The sequence below is a fragment of the Onychostoma macrolepis genome, chromosome 23 (assembly GCF_012432095.1).
Source record: "Onychostoma macrolepis isolate SWU-2019 chromosome 23, ASM1243209v1, whole genome shotgun sequence".
Classification (NCBI taxonomy): Eukaryota; Metazoa; Chordata; class Actinopteri; order Cypriniformes; family Cyprinidae; genus Onychostoma; species Onychostoma macrolepis.
This window is the reverse complement of record NC_081177.1, coordinates 12,063,366-12,080,429: the sequence shown is the minus strand read 5'-3', so window position 1 is coordinate 12,080,429 and position 17,064 is coordinate 12,063,366. Positions and strand designations below refer to the sequence as shown.

General features: G+C 34.2%; 2 protein-coding genes across 2 annotated transcripts; both read left to right on the top strand.

Moving 5' to 3' along the window:
* The first annotated feature begins 3,047 nt into the window (after positions 1-3,047).
* On the top strand, positions 3,048-5,711 carry aurkaip1 (aurora kinase A interacting protein 1). The gene is made up of 4 exons (XM_058763676.1): positions 3,048-3,184; positions 3,915-4,010; positions 4,102-4,568; positions 5,443-5,711. Exons 2-4 carry the CDS (start codon positions 3,959-3,961, stop codon positions 5,557-5,559), a joined length of 636 nt encoding a protein of 211 aa, XP_058619659.1. The 5' UTR covers positions 3,048-3,184; positions 3,915-3,958; the 3' UTR covers positions 5,560-5,711.
* Positions 5,712-7,300: 1,589 nt separating this feature from the next.
* Positions 7,301-15,120, top strand: mxra8b (matrix-remodelling associated 8b). The gene is made up of 10 exons (XM_058762262.1): positions 7,301-7,483; positions 9,004-9,030; positions 9,136-9,438; positions 9,532-9,633; positions 10,157-10,648; positions 13,209-13,367; positions 13,488-13,518; positions 13,677-13,747; positions 14,091-14,168; positions 14,267-15,120. The coding sequence occupies exons 1-10, from the start codon at positions 7,465-7,467 to the stop codon at positions 14,290-14,292; spliced, it is 1,308 nt and encodes a 435-aa protein (XP_058618245.1). The 5' UTR covers positions 7,301-7,464; the 3' UTR covers positions 14,293-15,120.
* The last annotated feature ends 1,944 nt before the right edge of the window (positions 15,121-17,064 follow it).

The window sequence follows — 17,064 nt, the reverse complement described above, 5'->3', positions numbered from 1 at the left end:
ATTTTAGAGGTAAGCTTGAGTATATTTAGCTATTTAATATCATATGTAACATTTTACAGTGTATAAAAGGTTAAATACACAAAAAACACAGTCAATAATTTTTATTTCGTAATTTATTTCATCATCAACAACAACAACAACAACAACGTTTATTTATAGAGCACATTTAAACACAACCAAGGTTGACCAAAGTGCTTTACAAAGAGTAAAACACAAATAATAAGAATAAAAGTAACAAGGAAATCAGCAGACAAATAAGATCATCAAAAAAACTAAAAAACTAAAAAAAACAGGACACATACTAAGGAGTGTTATGAGCCAGGGTAAAAAAAAAAGTCTTTAGATAAGATTTAAAAATACTAATAGATGGGGCACGTCTGATGAAGGGAGGAAGGCTATTCCAAAGCTTCAGTCCCGCAGTAGCGAAGGTGCGTTCACCACGATTTTTAAGTTTAACTCTAGGGACTATGAGTAGGCCAAGGTCACAAGATCTCAAGGTTCTAGACGGGGTATACGGAAGCAGCAAATCAGTTAAGTAATAGGGAGCCAGGTTATTGAGGGCTTTGTAAACAAATAATAAGATTTTAAAATCAATCCTATACTTGACAGGGAGCCAGTGTAGGGACATTAAAATAGGAGTAATATGGTCATAAATTACTAATTTCATGAATTTATTTAATTAATATCTGCAGTGCCACGTGCTTAATTCTTTAATGTAAATATGATTAATTTTTGCAAATTCAAAATGTATTTTTTTTCCCCTGTAGAGCACCCTAATGCATAATTTGCCAAAATATTCAAACTAAAATGGTGGAGACTCCTGCAGCATATCTGTTGTTAATTGTGGAGTGAATATGACACCATATCCAGCACTCATGTAAAAAAACATAATTGGACAGACAAGCTGCAACAAGCAAAGCAGCCAATGAGAAGAGGGGGTGTGTGAGGGGATGGAGGTACAAAAATCTAACACCACACCTATTAACTAAGTACTGGTAAGTGGGTCATTGAGAGTTGACACAGCACTCTGTTTGCTAATTATGCTGGATAGCCGAAAAAAAGAAAAGAAAAAGAAACGTAAACACTATCATCATCTTGTTGAAGATATCCACTGGTTAATAATAAACCCCCTACAGAAAAACACCTAAAGTTCTCTATTGTTTTCATTTTAAGGCTGCAGTAAATATTTATAGTTGACTTATATAGACATCCTGTAGGACTAGTTATTCCAGATATATCCACCTTGCCTTGCAGATATTACGACCACTTCTGCTCTGTTTTTGTTTAACTGCTTTGTTTAAAAAAAAAAAAATATTATTTATTTTTTCAGTTCTGATTGTGTTCACTACACATTTAATGTACTAAATTTTAATTTCTAAATATAAGACATTAAAAACAACAAGACTTAATTATAGTTACTTTACTGTGCTGACAGTTCTGTGGGTGTTTCTGGCCACATGCCTTTTTTTGGCCACATGAATTTTAATGACACCTTACTTACATAACATGATTTGGCAAGTTATAATACCATCACATATGAATTCTATCTTCAGAACACCTCAGATGAGACAGCGTGGATCTAATATTAGCTAGAAATTAATCTTAGCTGCTTATCTCTCCAAGGGAATATCAAATATAAAATGACTGAGATGTCCTGGTGTTTGATTCTGTTCCAAATTCTTGCAGATTTATGGTACTGAGTTCAGACAGTTCATGACCTTCATGGTCAGAGTTTTGCCTTTTGGATCCACCAAAGGTACACAACAAGCAACAGACCACTTTTATTACATAAGCAGGGGGTGTGCAATGGTGCTGCCAGCTAAAGCAATACTGGATATGAGTTTCATGGTTATAATGACACAAGTGCCAATATTTATTCAATTAAGTGGAATGTTCACTGATATGTTCTTGAATATATTTTAATAAATATTGTATACATCATTTTAAATACATTGAAATATTGTATAAATAAATGTATTTCTCATATGCCTATTTAGAATGAGAAAAGGCTTATTCTCAATTAACCTCTCAATGAACCTATTTATTATTATTATTATTATTATTTTAGAAAAGATGACACAGACTATTTACTGTATCAGTACAACAGTAGTTAACACAGATATAAATAAATAAATTGCAATAAGAGCAATAAATACAAACACAAGGCATCATAGACCTATGCAAGAAATTAAACAAAATAATAATAACAAGATATCTATCTATCTATCTATCTATCTATCTATCTATCTATCTATCTATCTATCTATCTATCTATCTATCTATCTATCTATCTATCTATCTATCTATCTATCTATCTATCTATCTATCTATCTATCTATCTATCTATCCGTCCGTCCGTCCGTCTATCTATCTATCTTCTGTTTTACTTATTCTATATATACATACATATATATATATATATATATATATATATATATACACACACACATATATATATATATATATATATATATATATATATATATATACACACACACACACACACATATATATATATATATATATATATATACACACACACACACACACACATATATATATATATATATATATATATATATATATATATATATATATATATATATATATATATATATATATATATATATATTATTGTGTATTTTAAAATGATCCCTTCTTGTATATTTGTTGTAGTTTGTTGTAAATATTATTTGTAAAAAATAAATGACAGTAGCACGGTTTTAGATTCTGGGAAAACTGCGACACCATTAGGAGAAACATGACATAGCAAGACGTGAGAAAGACACTCATTCTCTTTTTTGAAAATGTTAGATTGTTTAAAAAAAAAAAAAAAAAAAAAGATTGTTTTACAAAACAATTCTATTATTTTATTTTTAAAGTTTTGAGAATAACTGGATATTTCATTCGTTTTTTTCCACAACAATAACAATTTTCCGTTCATATTTCACCATATTTTGGTGATATTTACACTTCCCAAAACAACCGTAATGATCCGTTCAGTCTGATTTGACACAGGCAAATATATGATTCTACTCAGACATAACCTACGGAACAACAGCTATTTGTAGCGCAACATATCTGGCTCGGAACCTTTGAAGGTTAAATCCGTTCTAAGGGGAACCTCCATATTCAGTGGACCGGAAATAGACAGAGTCACATTGAACATTTTTGAACTGGCAAGGTATGTAATCTGATTGGTATTTCTTAAAAGAGCATAAGAGTTGCCTTCTTGTTTACAGATGTATTAATGTCTATATACTTATCACCCAATACTAACGGTTATCATTTTAAGCCATGAAGCCAAGCTTACAGCTGCTTTGAATGAAAGCGGAATGAAAGACTCCTCCAGCATGAACTGCATAGTATAGTATAGCGTAGTCTCTACCGTGACATTCCTGTCAGTATATTATCAGTTTCGACACTTTAGCGACAAAGCGTTTAGTGATTTTATTAGTTGTACCGTGATTACAGTGTTGCTGTTGCTAAGGCTAACGTTACAGCAATTTTATCTATCTTAAATACATAATATTTTCACGCTTTTTTTAAAATTTTGACCTTTTCTTCACACGTTTCGTATTTCATCTAAAACATGCTGTTTATTCACTGACATGTCTTTTTGGTTTAAAATACACTAACTTTAGAAATACTTAAGTTGTTGGTCGTGATGGAAACCACAACTGAGGGATAGTAGTAGTAAAAATGTATACATTTAAAGGTATTTTATGTGTTTATGCTTAAGATACATGCATTGCTTTGCAAATAATTAGTTTCCAAGGCAGCTTTAACGTGACCTTTACATATTGCAAAGTAAATCTGTAAAAATCATCTCTGGGACATACAATTTTTTTGTGGTTAAAGAAACACCCATTTGGAAGCTACACAACTGTATATATTCTATCTTATATTTTCAGTCCATGATGCTCTTGAGGGTGCAACGGCCATAGGACTGTAAACCATGTTTCTTCCAAGGGTGGTTTCACGGCTGAACCTGCTTTCCAAAGTGTCTGGTAAAGCTTATTCAATTTTTTTCATCAATAACACATTTAATTTTTCTAGATAGTTTTACAAAGTCCCATACTTTTGTCTTTTGTTTTCCAGGTTCATTGCAGAACCAGAGCCAGGCGTTATGCAGTGTTGTGCAACACTGTCATTCTACTCATTTCAGAGCTCTTAAATATTCAAACAGATGCTTCACTTCAGCTGCTGACAACAAACTTCCACCCAAACTATGGACACCTCTTGAGCCAGAGTTAGAGGAGGTTCTTGTGCCCCGTAAACTATCAGTTTCACCCTTGGAAAGCTGGCTTTCTCTGCGCTACTCTCTCCCCCCATTACTGGAGGCTTCACCGCCTCTGGATGAAGGTGAGATTGTGGGAAAATCCATGGTGCTGCCTCCATTTGCGGTGCCATTACTAGAGGATGGGGAAAGCTCGACACCACTGAACTGCAAGAATGTGCTGCAGATCCGACGAAGGAAGATGAACAGGCACAAATACAAGAAGCTGCTAAAACGGACCAAGTTCCTGAGGAGGAGGGTGAAAGATGTCAGGAGGAATAAAAAACAGGTCAGTTATGTTAGTCATCTAGACAACAAGGGTAAATACTTTTATATGTACTTTTTAGAATGTACTTCTTTGTTATGTGATTTAAAATATAACTTTTTCAAGTGCTAAGTATATTCAGGGTGTTAAATATATCGTAAAAAGTCTAAATTCACCCTTCAACAAATTAAGGCCTAAAAAGGTCATAAATCGGAGTGTAAGGTCTTAAATTCATTATGTCTTGGCATTAAATTTTGCATAAACTGCAAAAAAACTAAGTATTTTTGTTTTGTTTTCCAGTACATACAGTATATATTGAAACATTCTTAAATCAAGATACATTTACTCATATGCAAATTTAACATAGGAAAGCGTGTTTTCTGAGAAATCTAACAAAATTAAGTGATCTTATTCTTAAAATAAAAACAAATATCTGTCATTGGGGTATGAACACTTGTTTTCCCTTTGAATAAATATTTTCTAAACCCACTGGTAAATATTTGTTCTTGCTTTAATCATTACCTCACTTTCTCACTTTTTAATCAAGCTCAGTTTCTCAAAAAACATGCTTCTGAAGTGAATGTATCTTGATTTAAGATTCTTTAGACATTTGCACTGAAAAACAAGACAAATACTGAGGAACATCACTTTTTTGCAGTGTGAACAGAAGGTGCTGTAAAAGTTATTTCCTTACTCTAGTGGATGGGTGCAGACAGAGGTATTCACAAGTCATAAGCTGTGTGTATTTTTTTTTTGGTTGAAGTCTATTAAAAAGAAACTGGTATCTGTTGGAAGTTGTATTTTCAAACTCTGAAGTGTTTTGCAAATACAAGACATTTACATTTAGAGACCATACTGATGTATTGTGTTCCATTCAATTTATTTCTTAAATTTTCAGGTTAAGTTTGAGAGAGACCTTGCCCGAATCGTTAGGCGAGCTGGACTGAAGAGAGCCCCAGATGCATGGACAGCACCCCAAGTCTATGTCAGAGCGAGTCAGACTAAAACAGATTAATTAACATTGTGCTATTTAAATATTTTTTTGACTTGTGTTTGTTCATAATGCCATTCACTCTACTGTTACTGCATCTGGAGCAAAACAGTGACCTGAAATCCGTATGCACTGTATATGTACTCATTACTGCAATAAAAAGGCCTCATCTCCCACCTCTTAGTTGTGCAATGTTTTAACAGCCCATATCACCTACCTACACCTTATATGACACAAGAACGACACAAACAAAACCCATCTCCATTTTTTTTTTAAACTATATTCTCCAGTCACCACTAGGGTGAAGCAAATCATCTCCATGCCTACTGTAGTGTAGTCTATTTACTATACTGTAGTGTATCTTCTTAGTCCTGAGGTTTACAGGCCTCATTCCCAGTGTTGGGCTAGTTACTCAAAGAATGTAATATATTACTTATTACTAGTTACTCCTTTCAAAAGTAATATTTCTCTATTCCAAACATCTTCTGGATTTACTTATTACTTTCTGGCAACATAAATTAGTTACACTACTAGTTACATTACTTTTTCTTCACACCCCACAGAATTTGTAACTGTGTATCTTCCAGATAAAATTCTTCTAGAATGTTACTAACAACATATTTCTGCCTCATCATTTGACCAAAATCCACATTGGATCGCAGTCAGAAGTTATCACAAACACTCAATAGTGATTGATAGTGCCATTCAAGTAGAAGTGTTGTATTCATCTCATTAATTGTAATGTGTAGCTTGAAGTAATTTTTCCGTTACCCATATGTGATTAAATTTCGTTATGTATTTTATCAAATCACATGAATTTGTAAGAAACTGTTTAATTTTCCTAAAATATTTTTAATTATATTAATATAATTTACCACATGCTGATCAGAGGGATGTAATGCCAGAGTAAAGTAAAGCCACAACTTACACAACAGATCTTTTTTCCTGACAAAATCAATATAATGCAATATTTCTATCTGCTGAATGTAAGCTTTTCCATATTCCAAGCTTGCCTGCTGCACTGGGGACATCACATGCATGTGCGAATTATGAAAATAAATCTAGGAATTATTTGATTGTTAGATTTTAAATCAGTGGGGTTGAGGCATCAAAAGTAACTAAGCTGTTTTATGGAAAGTAACTGTAATATTATTACTGAAATCTTATTAGTAATTAGTTACACTTCTAGTTACTGCAAAAAGTAATAATATTACAGTAACTAAATTACTAGTAACTAGTTGCTGCCCAACACTGCTCATTCCAAACCAACAACAACAACAAAAAAAATAATAATAATAATTTTCTGTCTATAATGCTATGCAATAACCTGTAAAATGTCAGATGTGTTTTATTTTAGTTAATTATAGTATTTTACTAAATAGTTTGTACTATTAATGTATTACGTGTACGTTGTCTACCACCGTTTTAATATATCTTATTAGATGTTCATTAAATATATTTTGAAATGAATAAAATGCAAGTATTCCATGTAATTAATATGAGTTAATTGATACTGCGTGTATAATTAAATAATCGTTTAAAATAGCGTTTATATGTATATCAAAAATAGTAAGTTTAATATTTGTTGTAGAAATATATACATATATTGTTTAGTTTCTTATTTTGGTCAAATACCCGAATACGTTTTTATTATGTAGATATGATCCTGCGTTGCTGTTGAAACCCGGTATAATTTATGAAATTTTTGCAGGTAATGTGAGAGAGTTTAGTATTTCATGATGTTAAATATTCTGGAGGAGGAGCATGTTGGTCGTCCAGACTAGCAAACGGCAAAGATTTAGTTTTCTGTCGCTGGTCGACGAAACTTGAGGTGAGGTAACAGTTCTTTGAAAAACAAACAAAACAACAACAAAAAAATCAGTTTCATCGCGCTCCAGAAATAACAAATATCTTCACCACTTTTCGGACATGTTTCTTGTGCCATACAGTAAGTAGCCAAATAATTTTTACGAATTCCCATACTTATTTAATACTACTTTTTTACCTTCACAACACTCCAAACGTCTTCTGTGTTACATCCTTAACAGTAAATGTGGAATTGTGCATTCAATTTTGCCTTTAGTAAGTCTCGTGCTGGCGTCCTGCCAACTCTCCTTCCCTTTGTTTTTCAATTTTCTTTGTTAAAAATATATGCTAATTTGTCTATATATTTGGCATAACGGTTTAGATTAAGATTAGATTTTAGATTAGCTGGGTCTGATTTAAAGAGTGTGTATTGTTGTGCTTCACTAAATTATGGCTTCACTCTAACTAAAGTCAGGTCTGTTTATTAGTTATGAACGATTCAGTGAGTCACCATCGTCATTCTGCAACATCAGCAGTAGTAAACGATGATGTGTTTTCCTCCACTTCTCAGGTTTGTCAGGGAAATTTTTAGCAATGTTTTCTTCATGAATTCTCTTTTATTTCTGTTAAAAGAGTATAAAACCTGGTCTGAGAATATAAATCAAGTTGCATTACAGATGGGGAAAATCAAAAAGTTATTTTTGCTCTCCTTGCATTCTGTTTTTTAAATGTTTTATTGTAGTCTTTTGTGTGGAAAGACACGTCAATGTTTAATAGTCTCCTTGTTTAAACACTGTCATGCGTGTAAAGACAATTACAGGGTTTGGGGTTTTGATTTTTTTATTTTCTTTGTGGCCATACTTTGCTTTCCAGCTCAGTTTTTAGGCTCTTATAAAACACCACCCTCCTAAACATAATCTCTCTTTCATTCATATAAGTTAGTTTTTACTTGACTCTTAATGGGATTTTTTTTTAGCGTTTAAGTGTTTCTTTCTTTCTTTCTTTGCATTATAACAAAAAATATGTCATTGACCTGTTTTGTTTCTTGACTTCAATATATTTAATTGAATTACAGAGGCAGATAGTCATTTTTTGCTCGTCTTGCATTGTTTTTTTTTTGTTTTGTTTTTTAATGAATTCATTAGTATATAAATTGTATTATTTCATTTTATAGATTTATAGATATAGATTTAATGTGGCAAGACACGTCAATGTTGTATAGACAAGAAAAAATGAACGCTTCTTGCATTCCTCACATGATTACACATCTGTGACCTTGACCATAGATAGATTTTTTTTTTTTTTTTTCTGATTAGATGACATTTACTGTAGTTTTAGTGATGGTTATGGAGAGGCCTTCAGAAAGTCAGTATTTATCTTCTGGATTACAGATCTGACTGCTGAGAGGGAATGAATGGATCCTCTGTGCTGTTCTTCTTTGTGTTGGCATAGCAGCAAATGCAGAATTTAGTAATAAGTCTTATGCAGTTCTGAACTGTTTTAATGTGTCTGCATTTACAACATGAACACTGACTGATGGGCGGAGTTCAGTGTTTGAAACATCTACAGGGCAGATGCCAAATTTACATATTCAGATGATGTCATTAAATGTGACTTACACCTTCAATAATCCTAAGATTTGTGTTCTTGTTCTCATTTCAGTCTGGACTGCCTTGATCTTACCATGTGGTGAGTAAGCAACAAAACAGTTGATTGGTCGCAGTTTCCCAATATTTTTTCATACTGCATAAACCCAAATGAAGATATAATGTAATGTATGTGCATGTCTTTTAGCCTGGGCACAAAACAACATGCCAAGTGTGGTTGTGGAGGCAAGGAACATTACTGTTCCAGCCGGGTCTGATGTTCTTCTGCCGTGTCATAACCAGCGGATGGTTTGGAGACAGGATCGCCTGCGGGACCGTCAGCGTGTCGTGCACTGGGACCTGATCCGGAACCAACCCGATTACACTGTGGAGCGCATTTTAGATATGTCCTCAGAGGGTAGAGAGCGCTTGTACAACGACTACAACAGGGGCCGAATTACTATTTCAAAAGACGCCTTCAGCGATGGAAATTTTTCACTAGTTATTAATAGTAGGTTCATCCTTTTAGACCATGACCATGTCACTCTTTTGATTTTTTCTTGTGATATTTAATACCTGCCATTCTTCTCTTTTGTTTGTGCAGATGTGGACGTGAATGATAAAGGTATCTATACCTGCAACCTACACCACCACTATTGCAAGGTCCACCAGTCCATTCAAATCCAGCTCAACGTCACTAAATCACGTAAGAGAATAAACTTCACATTTATTGTTTGTTTATAAACTGAAAACAGAAGAAAGCAAGCTTTTTTTCACCTCAAAATTCAAAAAAAGTGATTGCAACTATACATCTCACTACTGCGAACTTTATTTTACGCATTTAAGAATGTTTATTTCTCAGTCATGACTTTATATCTAAAAGCTGTGACTTTATATTTCACAAAATGACTTTATATCTCACAATTTTGACTTTTTATTATGCAATTTGTCTTTACATTTCACAAAATGACTATATCTCACAATTATGAATATTTTATCCCACAATATGACTTATTTATCATAATTCTTCTAGGCTTCTTCTTCTACACTTCTAGGCTTCCATAGTTTTAGGCATGTTTACGTTAAGCTGAAGTGTGTCATTTCACATCACATCAACCAAGTTGAGCATAAAAAATTATGATTTTCAAATGTAATTTTTTAATAATATTTTTAATTTAACACAATATATTAAACATTATTACTATTTCCAAAAATGTCAATCTCTGCAGCTCGAAAGGAAAAACGTGTCTGGGATGGTGAAAAATCCGTGTTTGTGGTTCTGGTGGGGAAGAGTGTGGTGCTTCCCTGTGTGAACCGCAGACAATTGTGGACAGACAGTCAGAGGGACGAGGGCCAGCAGCAGGTGGTCCACTGGGACTGGCAGGCACCTGGGGTCACCCGTGACCGAGCAGACCGCCTCATTGATATGTACGCTTCTGGAGAGAACCGGCAATACGGGCCGCTCTTCCTCCGGAATAAGATGAACATCTCAACCGATGCCTTCTCCATGGGGGATTTCTCCCTGAGCGTCCACAACATTCAGCCCTCTGATAAAGGCCTGTATTCCTGCCACCTTCACCATCACTACTGTGGCCTACATGAAAGACGAATCTTTAGGGTGATCGTCGGGCCTTCTGTCCAGACTTCGCCTCCAGCACGTGCCTCTACTGATGCACCAAAAACTCATTCTTCTTATCCTGTCCCACCTGCTAATGACCCAAGTAAGAGAATATTTTATTTAATTTTTTAAAGATTTGTTTTGCCTTTTATTTGATAGGACAGTAGGTAGACAGGAAATGAAGTTGGAGAGAGAGAGGGGGGATGGGATCGGGAAAGGTCTGCGAGCCGGGGCCTCGAACACGGGACGCCTGAAGCGCAACGGCGCTACATGTCGACGCGCTGCCCACGAGGCTATCGGCGCCGACAAGAGAATATTTTTTTAATGTGATTTAGGTCTTTTATTTTTTGCACCTTTGATTTTTTGGAAAAAAATTGCAAAATCTGTCATTGTTTACTCTTAATTTTGTTTAGTTCTGAATGGTGTAATTTATTTGAATTCATTAGTTTTTGAATAACTTTTATGAAGCTGTTGATCTTAAAGTGACAAAGGAATGTCAAGATCCAATAAAATCACCATAAAAATGGTCCATACTTATGCAACTTATGCATTATATTCAAGACACATGATAGCTTTAAACCAATGCCATTTGGTTTTTATAAAGTTGATGTGCCATTTTTGAGGTGATTATTATCAGTGAATAAATACTTACATTTGGGGGGGTGGGGGTCGTTCCAACACAAGGCTATTATATGGCTTTGGAGGACTTGGAATATAGTGCTGAAGTTGTATGGATCACGTTTATGGTGCTTTTTTCTTTTTGTTCATTATGAACAGAAGATCTGTCAAATGATTATTCAAAAAACTGCATATTTTCTTTTTTTGTTGCATGCTAGGAAAAGGACTTAGAGAAAACTATTCTTTTGCAAAACGGTGCACTTTTCCCTCTCCTAGCTTGTAAGTTTTAAACATATATGTCTGTGTTTTCCTAATCAGCTCCTTTGCTCTTCCTTTTACATGTATATTTGGGTTTGTGGGAGGAATGTTGTTTAAGAACTACATTTACTTCCTGCCTTTTTCTGTCTGTTTACTTTTCTGCTCTGTATTCTCCATTATGCAATGGGAATTTGACAGTAATCTTTCCATCTCTCTCTTTGTTTTTTCTTTTTTGAGAAAAAACAAAATGCCTTTGTCTTTGTTCAGATTGACTGACTCAAGTCATTTTGGCTTTGTCATTGCCGTCTCTGTGTTACAAAACACTTGTAAAGATGAGTTTGTACGAGTGAATGTTTTCAACAGAAATGTAGTGAATAGGTCATAAAGGAGGTGGAGGAGGTTTTATTGGAAGAGTGCTTCATATTTCCCCTGCTTAGCAATGGCTGAGCTCACTTTATAAACTATAACAGCCCCAGAAAAGGTCACAGCAACGTCTTGCTTTCTTCTGGGGTTTGCAGATTTTACCATCATTGCTCAGACAATATTCCCCATCTTACATTGGCAGTGGGCTGGTTTTTGACACGAAAAGCCACATCTGTACAACATCTGGCCCGCTGTAACACGAAAGCGAAAAGCGGGAATGGTCTGTGTTAGATTCACATCTTCACATGTCTGTAAACATTTTGCCTCACTCTACTATAAGTAGAAAAAGATGTGACGGTATCAGTCAGCTATCCTATAGATTTAGTGCATTGTCTGAATGTGACTTTGTAATTTTTAAATGGGAAGAAAACTAGCCATTTTTATTTAAAAATAGTTATAAATAAATGTATTTTTAATCATTTTTTATTTATTAATTTTTCAGTTTTTTAAATTTTATTTCACATAATATTTGTGATATACCTGTAAATATTAATATTGCTATTTTTTAAGGATATTAAATAATATATATATTTTTAACCTACATCTAGAGGTCAATGCACATGCAACAATTTAACTTGGATGAGTTAAAATCCGTGTTGTATCCCAATCAATTTTTTTTCCCACTTTTGTTCTCTCTGGCTGTCCTCTACACAATGAACTAAAAAAGCATTATAAATAATACACAAAATGTTTATACGTGTTGTATTCCAATACACTTCAGTATTATACAAATATGAACAATCTTAGCAGCATGTGTGACTCATTTGATGCTTCATTGTTCATTGCGATGATGAGACATAATGACTCATGAAGTAATCATAATGTCTGTTAGTTTTAGGATGAAGAAGTCATTTCTTTGTGTTGTTAAGCCAAGAACAAGATTTACAATACTGTAAAACACACAAACAGCAGCATTCAGTGAGTTTGTTTGGTTTATTTGGTCGTATAAGCACTACTGACATGCAATCCCTGAAAATTTAGCAGACTAAATCTAAGTTCTCCCTGTTATTGTGGGGCACTAAATAAGTGGAAAATGTCTCCAGACAGACTGACCATGAAGTGGTGGTATTTCTCTCCGCCTGCACTATCGCTTCCCGTTCTTGTGGTTTGTGTTTTTTTCTCCATTGCTGCGGCATGACATCAGGTCTGGAACTCATTATGTCTGCTTTGGCCATTCTGACATGAAACCTTGTCCCTCTCCCCTCTCGCCTGCCAGGCTTGGGTGAAATGGGAAAAACAAACTAGTAATCTTTCTTTCTTGCCTTTTAGTACAGCATAAAGTAGTTAAATGTTTTCAAATCAGATATTTAAGAGTTCTCATTCATCTTGTCTTCTCATGTTTTCTTTTTCTTCTTGGTGAGAAGATACAAACATGGTCGAAGCGCCTCACGTCCTCAATGTAATTCTGCCTGAGAATCAAACTCACCTCTTGCACCAAGTGGGCTACATCCTGGCAGTCTTCCTGCTGCTTCTGTTAATGCTCATCGGCATCGTTATGACCACGAGGCACTGCAGAAAAAAAAGTAGGATCATGTGGATGATTAGTGAACTGAAACATTTAAATATATAATTAGTACCTTTGAGACTATAGGCTTGAATCTTACTGAACTTTCTTTTGACATTTCATATTATATCTGTTTCAGGGCCTGAGTTTGAGGTTCGATGGTCTGAACGGTAAAGATTAACAATAAAGATTACTGATAAAGTTCTCCAGTTTTGTCAATTCAGCTTCACAGTTTTTGATTCAGTGTTTTTGAGTCAAATCAAAATCCACAATAATCATTTTACACTCGCTAATACATAAAAAGCATAACTTTTGCTTTACTTGGCAGGGGTCGGAGGACATCCATTGAGCTCGATGCCACAGAACTGCAACCCTACAATCAGGAGGACTTGCGACTGGGTAAGTGCAACCACATTTTCCATGATTTCTCTTAAAGCTGAAGTAGGTCATTTAAAAATCAAGACTTTATGAAAATAACCAGAAAAGACTGAAGATGCTGTAACTAGTGCTCTGGAAAATCTTAAAGAAGTGTGATTTGGTTTGCAAGAATGATTCTTCAAACTCTTGTTTTAAATTACTTGAGGATTTTTATTATTGTTTTTTAACAAGGAATTTTTTTGTATTTTATTTTACTGAATATGTCTCATCTGATGTATATTAATAGATAGTGATTTGCCATCATTTGTCATGTTTTCATATTTATGTCAGCATATATTGAAGAAATCCTTGTATTTTTATTTAGACTACAAGAACAACATAATAAAAGAAAGGGCAGCGGCAAACAACTATCCCTCTCCAAAAGTTATTGATCTGAACAGAGGTAATGTGGTCTCAATTAGTGAATCTCGTTCCAGACAACCAGATGCATTGTGATGTATTTACACACTCTTCCTCTGTCTTCCTCTTTCTCAACTGAAGAAATGGAGAGAATGTCATGGAAGTGATTCATAGTTAGCTGCTGGCTGGTCCAGAGCGTGCTGAATGAGAAGAGAATCAAGGACTTTACATTTACATTGAGAAAAGGAATGGAATTACTGTCTTTCTACAGTATAATTACTGCTTACATGATCTTATAATACTCAAATTCTGTTGGTATTGGTAAGTCAATTTAATTGATATATTTTTCTTATCATAATCGCAGTGTACCGTAATGGTAATCTATTGAATTCAAGTTAAACATATGTAAAATGTGGTAGAGCAGTTTGCTGAATTCAGCATTTGGTACTCTTCTATGTTAGATTTCTAAATTTAAAAAGTTCTAAGTTAATTTGCTCAAAATCTGTGTGGTAGAAACCACTGTAAGTGTCTGAATCTGAATGGAAATTTCTTATAAAACTCAGGAAGCAAACAAATAGCTGTGGCTTCAGGTTAAAATAGTAAAAGATGGTACGAAGGTGAACCTCAAAGGCAATTAAATGTGCTTGTTATTCTGATGTATGTGTATCTACAGTATATGTTATTTTGAGCCCTGTTGACCCGGACTTCTTTGGTCCATTGTCTTTTTACAGTCTTTGTTTTACAGCATTATGTAGATGGTACAGTTGTAGTTTATTTTCTTTTGCAATATGAGCAAGTCCCATTTATCTTTTTCCATCATCAGTTTTTCAGCAATTTCCTTGGTCAGTGATGTTTATTTACATAGGTTATGAAGCATTTATGCAGTAGTTTTTATATGATCTGGAGTGTACATTTATCTTTAAAATGGCAATAAATGATCTTGTTGGTATACAATGGGACCAATGTACAAATATATTAAAGTTTATTCTGAAATATTTTGTGTAATTAAGATTCATTCTTTCTATATGTAAGGCATTGTAGCTCTATTATCTCCATTCTTTACTTGACAAAGTGCCCAGTAACAAATGTTCAGCCCCACTGTTACCAGATTCGGATCGCAATGTCTTAATTGATATCATACGTCCCACAGGAATGGGGAACTGTAGCTGTGCCTGTGTGCAATACTTAAAACAAGCTATGTTTTGTAATTTTTTTAGTATTACATTTATGTAGCTTATGGAAAATGTAAACTAAAAATACAAAATTATGTCTAATAATAATAATCTAGAAATCCAGTATTTTAAGCCATTGGCTAAAATGTTTGCTGTAACCTGAAACTGTGGAGCAATAAATCATTTTAACTGCTTTAGGAAGTTCATTAAACTCACAAGTTCATCCAACTCAGTTATTCGCTGTAAATGTTGAGCAGCGCATTTCAGGAGACAAATTGGTACTTTAAGTACAAACTGAGCAAAGAAAAAGAATGTACTTTGCAAAAAGTTGTTTTGATTGACTAAATCCATGAGCCAGTGGAATCCTTCAGAATACTGAACTCCAGTAAGTTTAATAAATACAGTAAGCACACTTTATTTGTCCTGTGCAGTGAGGCAGAGTGTGAAATGTAGAATATGAGCACTGAGTTTAATTGACTCTGATTGGGCCTGGAGTTTGCAATAAATTGGCCTGTAGGTGTTTCCTAAACAATATTCAAATAATTTAAGGAATACATACAGGAAGTATAAAGAACAGAGCTGCCCCCTGCTGTTAGAAAATGTAAAATGACCCAAAATGTCTCTACCTGATTCTCATGCTTGCTTGCACAACTTCAGAACATTTATTCTATCTATCCATCCATCCATCCATCATCTCTCTCAAAATTTATGAAATGTTAATAATAGTTAAACATTTAATATTTTTCATTCATTTTATTGTCCATTTATGTTCTATTCAAATACAGTTTTGAAAGACTGATTTGTAGAACTTTGCAATATAGCAATAAAATTAACTGTAAAAGTTAACAGCCTATTATTTGTAAAAAATATTATTAGTTTATTTTGGGAATGTTCTAAGGTACATGGTTGTTGTTAGATGATGTAATGTGTTCCTCATTGGATTTTGAGACAAATCTAATATGTTTGATTTAATTATAATAATTCCTTGTTATTATATATTCGTAAAGGCAAATGGAATGGAAAAATCTATATGTTTAAACCATTTAAAACTGACATTAAAAAGAAACAATGGAAACAATATCTAAAAGTAAAACCCTGAAAGCAATAAAAAGAATGTAACTGTTTCATTTGTATAAATGTTGAAAAAGTCTTAGATCTTTGAGTTCAGCTCATGAAAAATGGGGGCAAAAACAAAAGTGTTGCGTTTATAATTTTGCTCATTGCATCTAGTTCTGTAGTTTTCCTATATGCACTGAGCAAAATTATAAACACAACACTTTTGTTTTTTCCCCCATTTTTCATGAGCTGAACTCAAAGATCTAAGACTTTTTCTATGTACACAAAAGGCCTATTTCTCTCAAATATTGTTCACAAATCTGTCTAAATCTGTGTTAGTGAGCACTTCTCCTTTGCCGAGATAATCCATCCACCTCACAGGTGTGGCATATCAAGATGCTGATTAGACAGCATGATTATTGCACAGGTGTGCCTTAGGCTGGCCACAATAAAAGGCCACTCTAAAATGTGCAGTTTTACTGTATGGGTCCGGGGGGTTCGAAAATCAGTCAGTATCTGGTGTGACCACCATTTGCCTCACGCAGTGCAACACATCTCCTTCGCATAGAGTTGATCAGGTTGTTGATTGTGGCCTGTGGAATGTCCACTCCTCTTCAATGGCTGTGGGAAGTTGCTGGATATTGGCAGGAACTGGAACACGCTGTCGTATACGCCGATCCAGAGCATCCCAAACATGCTCAATGGGTGACA

Excerpts from the sequence above, each read along its gene's own strand:
- aurkaip1 (XM_058763676.1), top strand. The coding sequence starts at position 3,959 with ATGTTTCTTCCAAGGGTGGTTTCACGGCTGAACCTGCTTTCCAAAGTG. Across the intron at positions 4,011-4,101 it reads CCTGCTTTCCAAAGTGTCTG|GTTCATTGCAGAACCAGAGC; the intron begins GTAAAGCTTATT and ends TTTGTTTTCCAG. Across the intron at positions 4,569-5,442 it reads TCAGGAGGAATAAAAAACAG|GTTAAGTTTGAGAGAGACCT; the intron begins GTCAGTTATGTT and ends TTAAATTTTCAG.
- mxra8b (XM_058762262.1), top strand. Across the intron at positions 9,439-9,531 it reads TTTTTCACTAGTTATTAATA|ATGTGGACGTGAATGATAAA; the intron begins GTAGGTTCATCC and ends TTGTTTGTGCAG. Across the intron at positions 13,519-13,676 it reads GAGGTTCGATGGTCTGAACG|GGGTCGGAGGACATCCATTG; the intron begins GTAAAGATTAAC and ends TTTACTTGGCAG.